Source organism: Lipophrys pholis (assembly GCF_963383615.2).
Source record: "Lipophrys pholis genome assembly, chromosome: 13".
Lineage (NCBI taxonomy): Eukaryota > Metazoa > Chordata > Actinopteri > Blenniiformes > Blenniidae > Lipophrys > Lipophrys pholis.
In genome coordinates this window covers 7,450,220-7,471,497 of record NC_137632.1, presented here as the reverse complement: position 1 = coordinate 7,471,497, position 21,278 = coordinate 7,450,220, and the positions used below count along the sequence as shown (strand labels likewise).

General features: G+C 39.0%; 2 protein-coding genes across 3 annotated transcripts; both read right to left on the bottom strand.

Annotated features, from left to right (window-relative positions):
* Positions 1-283: 283 nt before the first annotated feature.
* cdc16 (cell division cycle 16 homolog) lies at positions 284-9,761 on the bottom strand. 2 transcript variants are annotated; one of them, XM_080477970.1, is made up of 18 exons: positions 9,582-9,761; positions 9,345-9,399; positions 9,025-9,122; positions 8,886-8,924; positions 8,639-8,779; positions 7,250-7,409; positions 7,032-7,126; positions 6,532-6,665; positions 6,115-6,194; positions 5,642-5,691; positions 5,470-5,543; positions 5,269-5,394; positions 4,153-4,305; positions 3,355-3,418; positions 3,212-3,273; positions 2,332-2,467; positions 2,159-2,249; positions 284-1,329 (listed from the first exon to the last, which is right to left on the bottom strand). In XM_080477970.1, the coding sequence occupies exons 1-18, from the start codon at positions 9,627-9,629 to the stop codon at positions 1,076-1,078; spliced, it is 1,860 nt and encodes a 619-aa protein (XP_080334096.1). In that variant the 5' UTR covers positions 9,630-9,761; the 3' UTR covers positions 284-1,075. The 2 variants fall into 2 exon arrangements, with proteins under 2 accessions (XP_080334096.1, XP_080334097.1); XM_080477971.1 differs by having other exon boundaries at positions 285-1,323.
* A 1,948-nt stretch (positions 9,762-11,709) lies between these two features.
* Positions 11,710-12,368, bottom strand: cfap97d2 (CFAP97 domain containing 2; the record flags this gene model as incomplete). Its single annotated transcript, XM_080478168.1, has 3 exons — positions 11,710-11,832; positions 11,970-12,050; positions 12,273-12,368. The coding sequence occupies 3 exons, from the start codon at positions 12,366-12,368 to the stop codon at positions 11,710-11,712; spliced, it is 300 nt and encodes a 99-aa protein (XP_080334294.1).
* Between the last annotated feature and the right edge of the window lie 8,910 nt (positions 12,369-21,278).

The window sequence follows — 21,278 nt, the reverse complement described above, 5'->3', positions numbered from 1 at the left end:
TCATAAGTGTCTTTGAGCAAACACTGAACCTCAACCTGTTCCCAGTGGATGGAAATAGAAATAGATTGGTCAATGTGGCAATAGCAGATCAAAAGCCCTTAAACCCTCCCAGGAGCCTACAGTTCTGTCCACTGCTCCTTTGGGATTGATTAAAGGTGGACATGTCCCGCTGTAATGCCGACACTTAAAGGATTTCCCAATTGTTCGTCACTCGTATAGAAATATTTTGCACAGTACAGTAAAAATATGAACACAGCAAATACTGTCTCAAAAAATGCAGTTTAGATTTTGTAAATAAGACAGTTTATTTTGATTAAGACAAAAACAAAATTCTCTCTTTTTTTTTTAAAGACAAAATTTATGGTTTATTGTACGAATATGAAAAACAGCTGTTTTTTTTCTCCTCTCTTCCAACAAAACTGCTTGAATTGAGCTGGCTCCTTATTCAAGGTGAAACTCCACAGGCTTAGCAACACAGAGGGTCCTGCCACGGGCAGCAAGAAGTGACTACACTTAGTCTTTCACTTGTGAGGTGTGTGTGGCTGTGTTTGCTCTTTCAACCAAGTGTCAGAGGACCACATGTTCGCAGTGTTAAAGCCCAAGGTTCAGTCCTTCACCAGTGCTAAGCTAAGTACTCAACCCTTTAACAAAGGCACGTGCTAATTCCCCTTTTTAAAGTGCATTCTTGCTAAATCAATGTTATACAACAGCGCTGTACACACGTACGCGCGCGCGCGCCCACACACACACACACACACACACACACACACACACACACACACACACACACACACACACACACACACACACACACACACACACACACACACACACACACACACACACACACACACACACACACACACACACACACACACACACACACACACAGAGAGAGTTCACATCTGCATCTTGTATGTTTCGTCATTTTGCTTCAAACAACCAGATAATGCACAAGAGGGGAATCCACAGAAAACCTTTGGTGGAGGACGGGTGCTAAAGGTTTTGAGTTCAACGTTGTCCTCGGGCTTCCATGTGTGCCTATGACGACCTGTTGCACCTCGGCGTGCTGAGATTACGTGCTGGTGTCCGATAGCGTGTCCAGCATCACGTCGTTCTCGTACATGTCACACTCCAGCGTCAACGAGAGTCGGAGGGGCGTCTCCAGCATCATCTTGTCTTGGTTCGACAGCGGCGTCTCCAGTGACGTGATGCTGGTGTCTTCTAGCCTCGGCGTGGCGAGGAGGTCGGTGGACTCGGACGTGTTCAGCATCTTCATCAGTGCCGGAGTGTTCAAGCTGCCCCGCACTTTGTCGTTGATGTCTGTGCCTTGGTGGAAACAATTGAAGGTATTTTATTTCCTTTGGCGCCACAAAGCCAACGGACTCACACTGGCTGCCTGACACTAAAACACTGCTTATTGCTACACCAGATCACTTGAACAGCCTCTCAGACAGAATAAAAACATGATGGTGTTTGTTTCAGTCACTCCTTTCCAAACTGCTTGAGCATCTCAAAGATCTGAAATAGGTTGATAATGAACTTAAAACCTTCTCACTCTATAACCTCTCTCTATCCCTGTGTAATGCACAAACTTACAATATGAATGTTCATCTAGTTAAACATGTTTTAGCTCTCATTTTCAATCCATTATATTCCTCAACTTTTAATTTTATTTTTTTTTATCTCTTTTCAGTTTTACTTTCTGAGAGCCTTACTTTTTGTTTATTGGTGCATTTTGATGTTTAAAGTTGCTGTATAGACGAAGGCTCACTATGGGAATCTGTCACTGAAAAATATTGAACAAAATATTCTATATAAATGCGATCAAGTGGAGAATATTTTTCAATAAAGATCTCAGAAACTTTCATGACCCTTGAACTAATATGCAGGAGTTCTTCCAGGGGTAAAAGTCTTTAGTGCTGTGATTTGATCCTACAGGCGAAGTTAAGCCTGAATAATACTATACCCCCCACCCCCCCATTTGTTTCTGATGTCCTGCTGTTCCCAGGAAAAAGAAAAGACACCCTAAAGATTTCATGACACCAAAGGGAAATATGAGTGTAATGATTTTTTTTAGGCCACTCCATTAAAAAAAAGGTGTATACAAAATTGTAAACTTGGCTGTCAAAACAAATATTAAAAGCTAAAAACCCACCGATATAGGCGTCCGTGTCACCGATGTACATCTCAATACAGTGGCCGAGCATCGTCACAGAGAAAGTGTCGTCCCTTTTCAGTCCAAGTGCCTGCCACAGAAAACAAAGATCAATCTACGATCACGCAACAATAAAACAAAGAAAGTGGTGATGAGCGTCTCTGGACACCGACCGTATGAAAGTAGTCAATGGCACTTTCAAAGTCACCCATGAGGCTGTGCACGTATCCGATGGCGGAGTATGTGGAGGCATGCTGAGGGATCAACACCAGCGCCTGCCGGTGGTACTCCAGAGCCTGATCGTACTTTCTACAAAGAAAAACACAGTTAGTATGCGTGCATATGACATTTAATCATTTTCAAAAGACAAAAGACAAAAAAATTAAAATTGAAAACATTCGCCTCGTTCTCTAACAGAGAAAAAATAACTTTGAGCCACAAAAGTTTCTTGCGACATCTACAATCATCAAAACTCATTTAATGAAAAGAAGCAGCTGTAGAAATGTGCTCATGTAATGTCTCTCATTTTAATCAACACTTGAACAGACCAACAAAAGGTGAATAATAAAACTTAGTGATCATATTTTTAATGATCTGATGAAAATGAACTGAAATGATGTGTATACACTGTAATTCAAACACTAATGAACTAAGAAAGGTAAAAATGCTTTTCAATGACAATCTTAAAAGGTCCAACAAAAACATACGAATGCTGAACATCACGTTACAGAAAATAGACAATCATTCGTCTAGTAAGAAGCGAAATGCAAACCACTGAGGAAAAACGATTGTAAAATCCGGCTTCAATTCACCAATTAACCTCTCGACAATTTATTTGCAGTAAAAGAGTAACTTCCTGTGTATATTTTTTACTTTATGTTTTTTTCCTTTACATTCTCTTGAACGAAGGAGCCGGGCTGTAAATTGTCGCTACTATGAATATGTCAAATGTAAAAACAGATTCGGCACCTGCAGGCAGATTGTACTTTCCTGCCAAGAGAAAGATTAGATACCAGAACGATTCGCCATCGGCTGCACGCAGCAAGTACTTACTTCAGTTTCCGACACACATGACCCAGGTTGTTTAACAACGGCTCCCACTTGTCCACAGTTACCTTCAATTAAACAGAATTTATTCAATGTAATATTTCCTCAACAGAACTGTCCGTGTTTTCAGCACCAATATTAGCAGTTACCTCATTGCCGATGGCTTTAATCTTCTCCATTGCATCCAGAAAGAGTTTTTCTGCCGTTTTCCAGCTGAAAGTGTAGAAGAGAGAAACATCGTTAGAGCACATGAGATTAGACTGTGCCGTTCTGAGTCACTTTCATACTATGACTTAACAAGGTACTTATTTTTATCTGTGCCATGTTTGATAAGTGCCAGGCCCAGAGTTTTCAGTGTAAGATTCGTAGTGTCCTTGGATTTCAATTCACAACACATAAACTCCATGTTAAAAAATGTAGATAAATATATGTACAAAAAGTGGTGACTAACTTTGCATCTAGTAATTGATTGATTATGAGGTATTGTCTGCGAATTCACAACATTTTAGCGCACTCACGGCAAAACCTTCTCGAATAAATCTACTTGTGTTGCAGGATATGCATGGGGTAAAAGGAGGAAACACATCTTTAATTTACCAAAGCAGCTTCAGATTGTTCTAATCAGATCGTATAACTTGATCATTGAGAGTTGCTTCACGATCTGAGAAATATCGATAGTATCATTGTGTACTCAATCTGGCCGGCTGTTAGACCGAGAAAATGAATGGCTGAAAACAGCTGCAATAATAAAACACTTGAGGAAAAAGCACAGCAGCTGCTGGTTAATGTAACGTAGGTATTTCAAAAGAGAACTTCTTACTCCATTAAAACCACTTTTTACTTTTTCCACTTGGCTTGAATACAAGGTTTTGTTGCACGTTTTTGGAAAAGATTCATCCACCTTGACAGATGCTGTGTGTATTGTTTATTTGAAGCTCCACACTCACTCTCCATTTTGAAAAGCGACCACTGCCACCTCGTGAATAACAAACGGGTCCTCTGGAGCGATGCTGAGCGCCTGGCTGAAGAAGCGTTCAGCGAGTTTGGAGTTGTTGGTCAGACCATACTCCAGCCCGATGTAGAGCATCGGCAAGTGACACCTGCAGGAGAGAGGACGTGCCGGAAACATCAAGGATAACAGTGTTGAGAGCAATAAAACCAATTTAGATTCAGTTTGTTCTGAGAAAGGCTCAATCAGCCCAACTCAGCCAGAAGTTTCTGGTCTGTATTTTTCTATTTCATCATACTGCTCAAGTGAAAAAGGCAAATGTAAAGGAAACATTTCATTAAAGATTGAATGACAATAACTTAGATATCAACCCGATAATATTTAACTGACAAACTAACCAACAATTTTACAGGAAACAAGAATTTCCCAGCCACAGACTGTTCTGTCTGCTGCCAGCAGGGCGGCGTTACCACTGCCTGAAGGGAAACACAGAATGAGCAGGAGCTTCTTCTCTCAGGCTGTCGGCCTGCTGAACCTCGAAAAATAGACCTGGCAAACTGCCTTGTATATATTGTGTACTTGCACTATTGACACTTGTCGACCTATATTTCTATTTTGTGTGCCTTAATTTCCTTTATCATTAATAATATTGGAATATAGTGAGCTATTTTCTTCATTTGTGTTCTAAGTTATATTTTTTCTATTAGTTCTTTTATTCTTCTAGCCTATAAAAACTGTTGTTACGATGCGAAACATGTACACATGTTATGTGCGATGAATAAAACACATTATTGATGTGGATCTTAAAGTGTGAGATCGCGTCTCTTTACAAAGCGCGAACCACACTGCATAACAGGCACAGCATAAACATTTAGGCAACACCTTTTCTCTGTACACAAAAGGCTTATTTCACATAAATATTCTTCCCAAACGTGTCTAAATCTGTGTCAGTGAAGACTTCTGGAATAATCCATCCACCTCAGCGGTGTGGCATATCAACATGTTGATTTGACAGCAGGGTTATTGCACGGTGTTCCTTAGGCGGGCCACAATATAAGAACATATACGTGTGTATGGTGTGAGGCACTCCTGATACATTAGTCTCTATATTTACCCTTTCATCAGTTGTGCAGCAGTGAAGTAGGCAGCCATAGCTTGGTCATGTTCACTCTCCACCGCAAATGAATGGCCATAGGCAATCCAGGCGGGCCCATAAGTCCTCTCCAGGGTGGTGGCTTTGCTGGATAGATATATATTCATGATGTTGAGGTTGTGGTAAAAGGCTTGACGTGGTTCATCTTGAAACTGTAAATACCTTAGATATCGCCGGGCATGTTCATTTTTATGGCCGACCATGAGATAGTAGCATCCAACAGCAAACCAGGACACCTTAGAGCCAAGTTTTCAAATGGTTAACATGAGGTACATTTAATCAAACAGAGCAATACCATAATACATACATTAAAAAGATAAGAAAAAACACTTACCGGGTTGTTGGGATACAGGTCTACAAGCTTGTGTGAGAGGTAAAACAACTCTGCAAGATATGAAGAAAAAAAAGGAAAGATGAGGCAATCGCAATAAATATTTCATGTGAGTAAAGGAGGTTTAAGATTCCTGCAGATGTGTGATTTTCAGCAGTCTTAGAAGTTTCTGAGCTGCTATACCAAGCGACATGGTTTATACAACATGAATTTGACAGTGAGCTTTACGGGGAGAGTGAGAGCCGAGGCTGTCAATGTACACCATCGGGGCATAACAAACCAAGCAAACAGCTGCCCGACGTGCGTTTATGTGCAGGGAATGTGGTTGATATGAAGAAAGACGGGGAATGTGGTGAGTCTGTGGTTTCATGACTCTGTCATCAGCTATATGCAATTCCCACTTCTCGACAGAAGAACACAGATTTGAAGCCACTAACAAAAATCACACAGTGTGAAGCCTCTTGTGGACAGTTTACCATTTGCTTTCCCAAGCTCTACGAGCGTTCCTATGTGGACTGGTAAACAGTTGGCGTGGAAGGGATCTTTAACCATCACCCTGAAACGAAAACAGTTTGTTTGAATCCAAAATTCCAACAATCATGTTTTGTATATATAAGTTAATGGACATTATATTTTCCACTAAGGGCAACAAACAAATGCTGATTAAAATGTGCTACAACAAGCAGTATTTCAACAATCAAAATGTACACTTACTTTGGTATTCATAAGAGAGAACGTTCACAATTGGATTGTACATTACAAGAGTGAAGCGTTAAAGAAAAAAACCCTGCCTTAAATCTTAGGCGGTTCAGTCCTATAAAATTATAAACATATTGGCTCCTTCACCACAAACAAGTCAACTCCGAACTCAGAAGGAAGATGTGTGCACATACGTTGAGGTGAGTTTGTAGCACATCTTGAAGTCACAGTTATAATAATGCCTCTCAGCGAGAGACACCACTACATCCAAGTTGTCCTGAAGCCCGTTGACCATCTCTGGCACCACCAAGTCACTCGGCTTGTTGTACTGCAGAGGGAACAAACAAGAGAGTGTCTGAGTTCATGTCCGTTAGAGATAGGAAACAGCAAAGTGGAAACCAGAGAATTTTATACAGATGGACTAAGATCTTCAGGAAAACAAAGGGTCCAGAAAGAACAATTATGCACTTGAATATAAAACAGCTCCGAATATAAATGTTGACAATTAAGTGACTATGAATGGCAACGGCTGAAAGCATGCTTTGTTTGTTAGCTCTCTCTGGGCTCAATAACAATTAAATAAGGCAGTCATTGTTATTATAATGACTGAATAATGAGCACGATAACTGATGGGGGAAAATGTACTTATTAAAATTCAAATTAGCTCCAAAAACAAAAAACAAACGACACTCACCTTCTTTAATTTATTCTCAAAAAGGAAATGTAAAAGCTCCTCCTCCTCCTCGTTGCACTGCTGACTCAGAGGAAGCGAGTCAAGAAAGTCTTTCTCTATTTGAAGAGCAAAACAACACAGAAGGAGTCATTCTACATGTTATTGCGCTGAAAAAAAGAACATCTGCCAGAAATGGATGTTTTATCATGTGGCACATTAATAGTAGAGGTGAGCCACACCTTCCTGTGCGGTCAACATGTGGTGGGACGTTAAAAGGTCAAACGCTTCAAAGCAGTACACGTCCAGTTTCAAGGCCTCTTTGTAGCTGGAGGTGGCCAGTGGCCTGTTGTCCATGGCGTCATAGATTTTACCTCGCAGGAGGCAGATGGAGCTGTTAATCTGAAATATTTCATAGGGATAAATGAAGAAAACAAAGTGAAGCTCCAAAACGGATCATGAATTCATAAACAACATTCAACACATTTAAAATTCAAATTTCTTTTTTGATCGGGCAGCAATTTGAGATAAATCACACATCCTCAGATGGGCATCTTATGGTAAACATGTGAAAGATCTTTTAATGGTTGCATAAAGTCATAATACATGTTTTATTCTGAGTTTGGGACACTACAAACTCTTTATTAAACATCGTAATATGAATAACAAAAAAAAAAAAGGTAAAAATTGAGTCCAAAACTTCATAATATTTTTTTCATCTTCTAGGTAGTGGTGGCTAAAAACAAGAAATGCATCCAAATGTCTGAAACTATAAACCAAAATGCACAATGAAGTAGACTTGGCAAATATAATCATATAATACACATACTCAGGAACTCTTCGCAAACACTGGTGTCAATATAGTTGTAAGCTGCTAAATCAGCCACTAGAAGGTGCAGTATCTTAAGCAATAAACCATGAATATTCTCTCCAAGTCAGTAAAACCACCCAGTAGCCACATGGCACAAAGCTCTCAAACACAATTAAAGGGTCATATAGTTGAAAAAAGTCTACGGATATAAAGCTTGTGTTTCTTTTGAAATGGCAAGTTATAGAGTTCCCAGGTGAAGTTGGATGCGAGATCATGTGCACATGTCAGAAACAGTCAACATCACAGAGCACAGCATTATGGGACTGATCCACAGACTAAATTGGATGAGATTTCTGGAAGCATATAAACCAGGACATCATTCTGACCTCTTTATTCAGGCTTCATGGAAAGGAGTCAATCTGATTTCTCAAATTGGACAGAATATATTCAGACTGGCAGAAAAGACACCATAAATGGACATTGTGTTGGCAGGTATATTTACTAATCTTCAGCTTTCTCCATCATTGTGACTCTTCACAAAATGATCATAGCAAAATTGAGCTCATTTAGAGGAGGTTCATTGTGGCTTCGGCTTTGTTAGGGTCCACCACGGCCCTTTGTTTCAGTCCCACAAAGAAATATGCATTCCATTACACTCATACAGCAAATTATTATTTATAATCAAAACATTAAGTGAAATGTGGTGTGGTGGATGATTTTTGGAAGGCATCATTTGCAACTATGATCTAGTTTGAGAATAAATGAACCAGGACTTATTGTACAAATTCAATCAAGAATTCCAACAATATGTCAAACTTACGGAGGCAGGGGACATGTCCCAATCCTTCGCCGACTCGGTTGTACCGATGTCCTCTTTTACACTACTGTCCAGCAGCTTCTTACTTGCTGGTTCTTCTGAATCCAGGATGTCCAAGGCCTGCTGGAACTCTTTGGCAGCATACTGGAACATAATCAAAGACAGAAGAAGAGTTAAAATGCTTCTCAAGATAATGAACCACAATCCTACTAAAATTAAACCGACAAGAGTATAACAAAGGACTACTTACATGGCACCTAGCAGCAAGATACTGACAAGCTCCATATAACTGTGTGAAAGAAGAGAAGAGCTCCTTTTAAACTGAAGTAACTCATACAGGGTGAGGGGTTTTTACATCCCCGCACATGGTACGAAGGCACATCACCTACCTTGTCAAGTTTTCGTGAACGCAGGGCATGGGAGGCTCTGTGGTACTGAGAGGTGAGGTAAAGGCACTGAGCGAGCCAATAGATGTCCTGGGGATCTTCTAATATTTAAAACAGATGAAAGATCAGTCAAAAGCGAGTCACTTCAAACTTCACAAAGTGACAGCTGATACCCATACTGCTGGTGAGGAGGAGGCTTTTAAGTCATCCACCATCACCACCGGTAAGATTTTTCCTTCGAGCTTTTAACACGCCCGTTTGTACAATAAAATAGAAGAAAAGAAAACGCCACTGTGTCAGTTTAGCTTTTCATATTTACTCACCATGAGAAAGTGACGCTATCTTGTCGGCCCAAAACAGGGCACTTTGATACTGTTGCTGTAAACAAATAGACACATGCAGAGGAATAGTCACGCAAACGCATTGCTTATGAAAGCTGACTGTTCGTCAGCCCTGTTCGAGAATCACACATGTTTATATCCACCGAGACGATATCTCACCGAGCTAGCATGAGCTAGCAACACAGAATTCCCGCATATATAACTGTCTTTACGCCTTACCTGGTCAATATACTGCCGCACTCGCTTTCGAAGTCTGTCGAGATTCATTGTGATTGCTTGAAAAGTACACCCTTTGATTATCAGAAGTATGCCATTCTGAGACACGGTGCAGAATATTCCGTGAAAGCTCCGCTAGTTGCGTGAAAATCAAACCCGCGGCTTCTTTCTGCAGTGAGTGCTGGAGCTAAGCGCGCCGTGCGGAAACTCGACCCGGAACAAACGTTCCGCATGATATTTTTGTGACTAACGGCAGTGCAGGAACTTTGACTAAGTTGTAATTTTGGACTTTGTATAGATGAGTACATGTTTCTCTGTGTTAGAGGAGAGGATTTACTGTGGCTGTCATATGATACAAGCATGCCGGGCCTCCATCCATCCACCTGCATTGTGTAGAGTCACTACACAATGCAGGGTTATGCTGTATAATCTGTGTTTCCAGAAGCATTGAGCTGCTGCTTGTTTATAATTTATTGCAGCAGGTTGGCTAAACCTGTTTCTGGATGTTTGGTTGCTATATAGGTCACTGTGTGCTATGGTAGCAAATCGTTCAAACAGAGTTTAATGTGTTTTTCCCCCCAGCCAGAGTAACAGTACATGTTTAAAAGGAGATGAACCTGATATGGTTATTGAAGGTGGACAAGTTCATGATAAAATGAAGGCTCCAAAAAAAAATACAATGGTGGATAATGTGGTACAGAAGATTGAGGGATGACTCAAAATATATTTTTCACATAGTCTAAATAGGGCAACCTTTATGTTTTTTGTTTTTTGTTTAATCATCCCTACTTCAATCACACTCGAAGCTGAAGTCTACAAAAGGCCACCCAGTTTAATGTTTTGGTCCAGATATGCTTCGCAAAGTGCAATCATTTTATAGAACGTTTCTAAAGTAGTACGAAGCTATTGTTTAATATGTGATTTCCTTTGTTTGCCCCAAACACTGTCAAATTAAAATGACTGCAGTGAATTTGTTGTTCCTGTTAGTAGATTTTATTTGGATGCAAACAGAGACACAGCCATATAGTGTTGACTGACTCAATGAACAAAAACAAATATATATTTTTAAATAAATAAAGTTCCTTTGATTCATTGATATATGTATTACTGTATTGGTGTCTGTAGTTGATGAATCTATTCATTCTTTTCAGCTTTGTTATCAGAGGAACATTTTTTCAAAACAACAATTTTGCACATTATACATTGGATATAACAGGAACATACTATTATCCCACAGTTACACAGGGTACTTGTTTACAACTGGTTCATTTTACATTAAACAATAAAAAAAAAAGACATACAGCATCTAAACTGATTATGGTTATGTCCATATTGGGAAGAAAATAAAACCTTGCCAAAACAATTGTGCCAGTTATCTTTCCACATTGTGTTTTTGCAAACTTGTTTAAATTTAAGTCTGAGAGTAGTGGGGGGCAATTTATATTCTTTCATGAGTAATTGTATTTCAGCACAATGATGGCGTATATTCATTGAGAACGAGTTGTCTCTTGACTTTCTCTAGTGGATTCTATGCAAATTTCCTTGTCAGTATCCTTTTCCCTGCTCATCCCTTTTGTTGCTTTATTTTCCCCAGAGCCTGTCTTGTTCTTTGTTTTGCTTCTTGCATGAACTTTGTTTTTCATTGTTTTTTGTTCTTGATCACAATCACTGCTCTCCTGGCAGAGGTTTTCTTCTCTCTGAAAATGAAGAATTCATCATAGTTACGTGCAAACAATGCTACTGGGACAGTTTAAGTGTACTTTGTCTTTTATTCTCAAACAAACCTTTTGCTGATTTGCCCCTCCTCGTGGGTAACGAGCGATACTATCCATTACTTTGAGAGTTTTGAGCCAATCCTCATGCCAGCTCCTCCGATCATAGTCAGACTTGCACTGGGTCAGACGACGGAGGATCATTTCGTTGTCCTTTGTAATGCGGAGCAACTCCAGTTGTCGCTTTTCTTTGCCGAGGCTGCAATGAATAAAAATAAATGTTATACCACTGGGGATTCAGTTTTAAATGCTGCTATTTTCTTAGAAATAAGAAATACAACTGGTTGCATGACTTTGCTTCTAGTTCATTCACTGTATGTATATGTACTGTATATCTCTTCATCTTTCAAAATCCTAGCTCACCTCTTTGCGCTATAGAAATTCCTGTCGTCAACGGCTCCCGTTGTCTTCATGATGTGAGCGATCTTCTCTCTAAGCATGTTGTTTTCCCTTTGAATCTTCATCGCCCACTCCTCTTCAAGCTTTTTAATATGAGCCAAACATTTAAAACACAATTAAAGAGACAATCAGGAATAATTTAGCCTCACTCCAGAACTAATATTCTCCCAAAGTTTGTATTTCTACTGCAGCATCATCTTTTAATTTGAGCATCAACCACCTTCTGCTTCTTCAGCTTGAGAGCAAGGTGACCAAATGTCCTTGGAGGAGTTGTGTTTATGGTTGGTTTAGCTGACTTCACCTTGGGAACAGAAAAAAAAAAAAAAATCAACAAAAAAGCAAATCCAGCTTTCTCTGAGGCAGTAAGAATCCTAAGTTGCAGATAACTGAATATAGAAAAAGGTCAATTTGATTAGTTTCGAGGTATGACTAAAGCTGGAGATCGTGACATTTAGAATGAGAGCTATAGGAGTAATAATTCTTGGGCTAATACTTCAAAAGCCACATACACATTTCTGCTAACCTTTCTTCTGTGCAAATCATACGAAGCCTTGTCCCACTTCTGCTGCAGGTATTTGTTTCCAACGGGAAGCAGGGGCTGATATGCCTGGTGTTGCATCACGAGCATAAAACTAACACACCTATTGGAAAAATGCACACATTTTAAAATTAGGCTGCAAGACTAAGTTAAACCCACAGAATCTTTACCCTGTGCCTCAATATAACCAGCAACATTTCTCTTTCTGTATGTTCCCAATGATACCCTCCAATTACCTGATGAATATGGGTGTTTCTAGCTGGTGGTGTGTGTTTGCAAGTGACATTAGAGTAAACATTCCTCTTGCTAAATCGGTGCACCAGAGCTCTCTGACTCACCTCACAGTCTGTGGCCGTCCTGGCGTCTCAGCATCACAAGTCTTCATCTGCCCGAGTGAGTGTGAGTGTGTGTGTGTGTGTGTGTGAGTGTGAGTGTGTCTGAGCTCAGAGTGTGTTCAGCCATCCAGGTGAACTGAATCTCACGCACTGCAGTCTGTTTTACTGCCACTCATACGTGGTTGCCATGACAGCAGCTTGGGAGCGCTGAGATGAATGAGTGGTTTCGAACAATCTGCTTGTTTAGCAAGTTCGACACAGAGGAGCACATGCAGGCATATAGATGAGGCTAATTAGTGAGGAGACGGGCGACTGTAAAGTGATCCGCTGTGTGAATACACTGTTTTACATGCAGTTCAAAGCTGCAAATCAACCACCACAATTCACAGCATTCATCTGATTTGAATCTGAATTGTGGCTCAGGTTTATGTCGGAAACAGTTCAGTGAATGATAAAAACAAATATATTTTTATTGTGTTAACTGTAAACCCTCCATGACTGGATTGGATGAATGAGTCGAGGCATTACTGTATTTCTCTACGTGACGCCTGCAACCCTAGTAACAGTTACTGGGGAGACTTGCAATAAAAGCAGCTTGAGCTGAAACACTTAATGTTATATAGTTTATTCACAAGACAACCACACAACACATCAAACTGTGAGCTGATGCATGACCATCACAAAGAAGCAAAATTCAAGATATTTATTTTTTTAAATGAACCCTTTATTGGACAAGTGACCATATTTGGCAGGCTGTGAATCTCTCTCTCTTTTTTTTTTTTTGACTTACTAAAATTTGTTAATTTAGAAAAACAAACTGTTAAAATTGAAAGATTCTAGGATAGGAAAACATAGTTGTACTAATTATTGAGATTGGTGTTACTTTTATAATAGCCTCTATAGTTTTAGCAAAGCACCTCCTATTACTAACACCTGATAGATGCATTTATTTAAAACAATGTGAACAAACTGTGTTTGAAAATCAAATCAGCAATGTACACAACGAAAAAACAACTGCACGTGCAAATCAAAGTGATGACGTCTGTTTTTAAACATATGCTTGATAGAAAGTCTTATATAGTGTTTTCTTGTTGTGGTTGTAAATAACACATTGCTCTGTGGGAGAATAGGACTCCCTGAGGTGTAGTAAAGTCCTTATGGGATTAATAAAGCCACGATGAAGAGTTCTTAACTGACATTATGAGAAATGTGTGATTTTTGATAGTTTTATGCCACTTGTAATTTAATTTGATTACTTATTAGCGTAAAATCGTGTTTATTAGCACTGACACAAAAGTCTTGCAATATTGGAACATCTTTCAATAACACCTCATAGTCATAATTACATTTTTAAAATTTTTAGTGAGTTCATTTCTAAAACTGAAAACATAACCCACATAATATTCTCTTATAATATGCCATTTTGATTTGTATTCTAGTGGAAGGAGGAACTCATCAGAGATTTATTGAATGAATCCATTCAGGATATATGACTTCATGAATGAACATCTATGTTGCAACACTTCCCCCTACTGGCAGGAGCTGGCTATGGCAGCTTTTAACTCAACCAAGACCAACTGTGTTAATAATTCAATTCCCACGCCAGAATGAACTTCCAAAGCACGCAGAAAAGCGTGGCAGATTAACGTGTGATGGATGATGATATCACATTTATACTGACATGTTATCTAACAATGTTATCTTTTTGCAACAGTGCTTTTTAAAAGTCGAACAAAGCGAGTTAGGACCAGCATAAATATATTCCAATCTATGAGCAATTCATTTCTGAAGTATAAGTTTAATGACTGTATTACACAATAATACAGCTGTCACGAATTTAGGGGTTGTTGTAAAGCTGCCATTCCTGAGGGTAATTTTTTAATTGCCTGACTTTCCTTCCTCAGATGCCCACAGAGGCAAATTAATTGCCCCTCGCCTCCCAGCAGAAGCCTGGCTCAGAGTCTGAGAAGTGCTCTCATGAATGAATTATATGCAATAAAATGTTTCCAGCCCAATTTGTTATTTGGTTTTATAAGAGAAGGCGTCTTGATGGGACAGATGGAGCACACCAAGGTAATAAAATAACATTTTATTTATTTTTTGGGCTCATTTCGCTCGCACTTTGAAAGAAAAAAGATAATCACTATGTCTTGTTTTGTCACCAATGTTCAACTGGAAACACTAAAGATTTCAGCCAGTCTTTTGCTTCTCTTTAAATATTGAATTGGAGTTGAATAATTCTAAAAAAAATTTTTTTTTTACTGCTAATAATAAAAACTTAACAGCATGCCTAAGGACTGCTGTATAAAATCCTCATAGCATAATACTACAATTACACACATTTGATACAAGTTAGATGAAGGAAATACGTGTTTGATGACGTGGTTTATCAATATTTATTTGACAATGAAAACAACAACATGCAAAGTCCACAAAAGAAAACATGCTACTCACACGATATATAGTGCTTAAGTATTCTTCTGGTATCTTTTTCCTGATTGGTGCCTTTTGGTTGATTTATCTGTTGTTTTCATGATTCTTTAACTCCTCGTGGAGAATTAATATGCTGAATCTGCTTTTTAACTGATAATATTACATGATTAACGATATGTAATCTCTGTGCCACATTGTTACCAAGTTTTGGAGTTTTTCTGTTTTCACTTTATCCAATAACTGTATCCTGTATTTGCAATAAATGCAAGCGAATATATTCATTGTACTGCACATGTTAAGTTTCCACTTGCTTTTCAAAACAATATGAGACGCTGTCAAAAGTTATGTTGACGTGTTACTAAGAAAAGAAACATCAAAAACAAGCATTTTTTTTTGTTTTTGTAAGTGCCATCATTAATTAACATGCATTAATGAAGCTTGTTTACGTGTCCCATTCAGTATATCAGGGGATGCAACTTGTTCCACAAAGTCTCAGCGGTGACCCATCTGTTGCACGGCTGTGGGACTAAATGTGTCGAGATCTCATCGCTTTGGGAAGAGTGCAAGAGGTACACTGCAATCTGATATTCCTGTTAACAGATGAGAAACTTAACATGTGATTTCATGTGTGTGTTTTAATTTACAAACAAATAAGAAAAATAATGATTGTGTGGACTCTATAGCAATAGATGTAGATTGCCTGACATCATATATTATAGCATCATGCTCTTTGCATGATGCTGTGTTTGTTCCATTATGTCAGCTGTGGCATATGAATCAGTTTGCAAGAAGAGGAGCGGAGTGCTGTGTTTTTGCCAAGTCAATTCATTTCTTTATAATAGTTTTCTAGTTCATTCCGCCATCTCTACTGAAGCAAAAACAGTGACCCACGTTGGCCATGTTGTCTTATGATTGAGACAAATACACAGAGATTCCTCATAGCTCATATATTGCGTATTGTCTTTTTTTTTTTTATATATGCCTGTGGCCAGAACTGAAGTCATATCAGCAGGAGGAGTCTGTGCAAATTCCCCAAGGTCAAGCTGAAGTCTTTTTTCTTCATCTGTGTGATGGAAGCGACTATGGTAACGGGTCCCATGAGAGGATCTTGTTTAGAGGTGGTTGCATCACACTGGCTCCCAGCCTCCTGCTTGTCAGGGTGACTGAGCAGACATTTCTATTACTAAAACCTTCACTTGTTTTCTCTAATTTACAGATCTGGATAACCTCCCTGTGCTAAAGTCATGTTAAAACTTGTCAAATTTAGAATGTTTCGACATTAAACTTTACTCAAGCAAAACGAGTCAGCTTGACATTTTAGAGTCTTCTTTGCCTTCCCAAGCGATTGTCTATCAGATTGGTATCAAACATCCATTACAAGCACTGTCTTGACCTTTTCAAAAATAGAAAGAGACATTGGACACGCCTCGAGGCACGCTCCTGCGTTATTTTAGAGTATCAGTCCATTCATTTTTTTAAACAGCTTTATCAAATTCCCAGGTGCTGGAGCCAATCCCTGCTGACGAGGGGTCAAGGCAGAATACACCCTTGAAAGGTCACAAGTCATCACAAGACAGTCACACACACTCACGTTCACATGTACTGCTGATGCTGAGGAGCCAATTCACCTCAAATACATGTTTTTAGACTGTGGGAGGAAACTGAAAACCCCTCCATGCATCAGGAAAGCATGCACACTACACAGTAAAGCCCCCTACTCATCATTGTAACATAACAGTCTAAATTATATGAAAAAAAAAACTTTATTATAAAGAAGTAAAATGAGCCACCCTTTTATTTTTCCCCAAAGTAGATGAATCCTCTCACAGTTCCCTTGTTTAAAATGTAACTCTAACAAAATCTGAAAACCCTTCTGACTTGATATATTTCACGTTGTTTTAAAGTCAACATGATTTTCAGCTAATGGATGGTAGAATGGGTAACGACTCTCAGGCACTATACTCTGTCCCGCTGCTGCTCCGAGCTACATAGGGATGGATGCCTTGAATCAGAAATAGGCTTTATTCGTCTAAAAGTGGCTCTTTTGACGGCAGCTTGGCGCATACATGCTGCACTTCCTTGTAAATGCAAGAAGTTTGTCCCATTTTTAATACGCAAACCCATACAGGCCTATATCCCAGATAGATCGGTGCTATGAAAGCGTATGAATAATGAAAGCTGCAGTCTTTACAAGTTTAAAAAGACCCACAGCACTGTTACATAACAGTGGGATGAGTTATGAGGATAACAAATTATCTGGAGTAAGGTCACGTACGCTAACATGCAGGACTAATCGACTGCACTACATGAACACAAATGTAGATTTAAGTGCAGATTTATCCTTTGAATTGAAGTTTTTTTGAGGTTTTTTTTCTTTCACTACCATACATGTTCTGTTTCCCTTGGCAACTTCACCTCTTTTTAACATCTCTGCTTCTCTGTGACTGGCAAAGGTCCTGCTCACTTGTATTTTGGTTAAAAAGAAATGATTTGGAGGGAATAATCATTCTTTTTGAACATAGGTCACTGTCTGAGTCTCAAGGTTTCTTGACAATGCAGAAACGTTTCAGATTTTGGAGAATTTTATCTACTGGAATCTCAATCAAATAACGATAACTCAAAGGAATAACAGTGAAAGAATGCTAATTGTATTCATTTAGATACCACCCGACTAAGTACACAAATTGTTTATGGAAAGGTTTAATCATATCCGGCACCAATCCCAGATAATTTTTCGCAATATGGTTATAACCAAAGTTTGATTGTATATCACCTTTTGGATCATAAGTCGGACGATTCTTCACATTAAAACATACAATATAAAATGTGTATGGAATCAATGTAGTACATCAGTTATAATTTAATCAGTCTTTAATGTGTACAGTATAGAAATCTATGTGGAAATTAATTATTGTGTATTAATGTGCCTCCTTACAGAGAAATCGAATGCAGCTGTACTTCACAAATGATTGTCGAATATCAAAAGCTGAAAGGGATCATATGATGGTAAACGGCATGTATAGTTGTTATATTTGTCATTACATATCAACCCATAATAAGAGCTACACTATAAGTAGGGCTGCCATGCAAGTTGGTTGACCTCCATCCATTCATCTCTTACACAACTTCATCCAGGTGGAGGGTTACTGTAGCAGGTTCCAGCTCACTATGGGCGAAGGCACGGTACACCCAGGTCCCAGTCCGTCACAGGCAAACACAACGAGACAGATAACCGCACACATTCATTCCTACAGGCAAGTTGTGGTCACCAACTACCTTACATGTATGTTTATGGACTGTGGAGAAAAAAAACAACCCACTCAGGCACAAGGAGAACATTCAAACAATTTGTGGTTCATTGTTCTTTTCAAGTTCACTTCCAGATATGGACAAAACCAGATGTGGGAATCACACCACTAACTGTAGAAACAATGATTATTTTTTTTTCTGTTATTGGCAGGTCATGCATTTAAAGCTGCACACTGTATCAGAATCCAGCAGAAGAAACATCCACCTCATGAACGGCCCTCAAAATTACCCGATGCCATCACAGTGGTGGCCCACCTACTCGTTGAACGTTACTCTGGTACAAGTAGTACGAGATCCTCTCTTATCCATGCCCTTATAGTCACTTCTAAAATATGTACCGGAGGAATGGAACAGATGAGAACAAAATGGTCCACTTCCTGGCAGATCAGTGGTTAAGCAGGGGTTGAAATAGCTGAAATATCGATTATCTTGTTGGCACTGCAGGAACCAATCAATCGCATGACAGCACATGGCTGTATGTTCGGGTAAACTCTGGCTTCACGAGCATGACTATGTAACGGCATTGTTGCAGCCATATAGAGTATTGCAGCTCAGTACAGGAGAACGCCCAATGGCTAAAAATAGAGAGTGTGTTCATGATGAGGAAGGCAATATGTTGCTTATGGCTATTCTCACTGAACAGGAAAGTCCCAGAGAGACGATCATAAAAGGATGAGATTAGAGTGTTTCAGCCCATACCTGTGTATGGGTGTGTTACTTGTGGGAGAAGTCCATCAAAAGGTGTGGTGGAAGAGGCTCTATCAGCTTCCCTGGTATGAGTGTGACGACTGTAGCATTCAGTACTGACATCTGCTCACCAGCTGACCCTCGGTCATGCGTTGGGTGTCGATTTATTGAAGGCACTCGTTCCCTCATCGCAAAGCAAAACAGAAGACGTCCACCTTCTTCTCGGTTTCAGCCACATGGCTGTGCGACAGTTTCCTCTAAATATAGACGATACTACAAGTCAACTTTGAAACCATGAAGATCTGAAAACCAGGGAAACGTGTTCAAAAGGCGACATGTCCTCGAAGAAAATCAATATACTCTTGATTTTTTATTTAACAATGGAAAGTAGACTTCCTCAAACAAACTGTGGACAGTTTAAATATTAGATCAGTCAATAGAAATGACAAAACGCAGACATTAGCTATAAAGGAGAATACATTGACCAGTTTTAATTTGTACGATTTTGTTTATTTGGGCTGGAGATTACTGGCAGCTCACTGATTCATCTTTTGTTTGTCTGGGACGGAGGTCTGCGACCTGCGTCTCCTCAGCCTTCTGTAATGGCTCCCTGCAGCTTTCCTGAAATGATGTGTTAAAAAAAGAAATACACATAAAATAAATCATAGTAATTTGGATTGTGTCGCACAGCCAACATTTCTTCAGTTCTTGCTGAGAAATGTCACACTGAAATAGTTTTTCAAACATTTTGTCATTTACATTTTTTTGTTTTACCCCAGTTGAACGAACCATGAAAATCCCCCAAAACATTAAAAAAGTGAAGACATATAACTGGCTATCAAGCTCATTAATTCCCAGAATGCAACAGAAACCTCAGTAATATTCATGAAACTATACATGAAAATGTATGAAGTGTGGTATTCCTGTTTTGAAACGTAATTATGCATAAAACTTTGAATTTTATTTGGTGGTTTGGTTGTAATAGTTGCTGAAAACCATTGTCGAAGGTGCAGTTCCTTGTAAAGTAGATTGAAGGTACCGCATATTCTGATTTTCCTTATTTTTTATTCATTTTGGACTGGTTCTACAAAACTTTTTTTTGTTGTTTCTGGTTGCAGTCAAGCATTAACTATCTTGGATTTGAAATTAATCTTGTTTTTTGGCTTCCTTCTTGATATTTAGCTGCTGTTTCATTCCTGTAGTCTTGGTTTATCTTAACATTATGGCCGTAACGAAGACATAGATTGAAGATATGTGTGGAAACATTTTCCTGACTCTGTCGTTGAATAAAAAACATAACTTCACTGACGTCATTTAATGCAACAAAAAAAAAAAGGAAATTAACAATAGTTTTTCCAAGCTGTGTCTAAAGAGAGACTCAACGATACAAACCTCAAAAACCTCTAGGATAAAACATGATATGAAGACTTGATTAAGTCGTGTTAAACCGTTATCCCGGAGGACCAAAGTCTTGCATGTTTGTCACAGTTTCCTGTTCCACACCTGATATTTCCTGCCAAACTGGACGATGACAAATTTATCAGATCTGAGAGTGTTGAAGTAGTGAGACATGAAAAACCTGCACTACTGAGGGGGGTCCAGAACCACCATCTGACACCTCTAAACTGAGCTGAGAAGCAGGACACTTCAGTTAACCTTAGATTCATATGTACACCTTTGTAAAAACACATTTTCCATTTAATTTCAAAATGCTGAACTTAGGAAGTTGCTGGAGGCAAAACAATTTTCTGTAATGGTGCATAGTAGCAACGTTATATATGTATACACACAAGCATAAACACATATACATATGTGATATGTCGTTATTGTAATCCACTTTGCGCTCTGAATGCCTCTGCATGTTACTGATTGCATTATTCTATTAGTGTCGTATTTATGTCTTTAATAATAGTTGCCAAGGTTTTATCTCACCTTTATTTAACCAGGAGACGAGATCGAGATCTCTTTTACAAGGGTGACCTGGTGTGTTTAAATATTTTCATAAAACTCTATACTATAACATCCTCTTGCTGTGGAAAACTATATATAATAAACCTTACATTAAAGAGATACACAGACCTTGGATTATCAAAGTCCTAATGAATAGAATTAATGTGCAACTGTATACTAACTTTAATGTGGGCTGGTGTGCCTTTCCTGTGAAGGGTCCCTGATAACTGACGGGCCGATGGCATCGCCTTCATCGGTCAACGATAATGAATAGTGC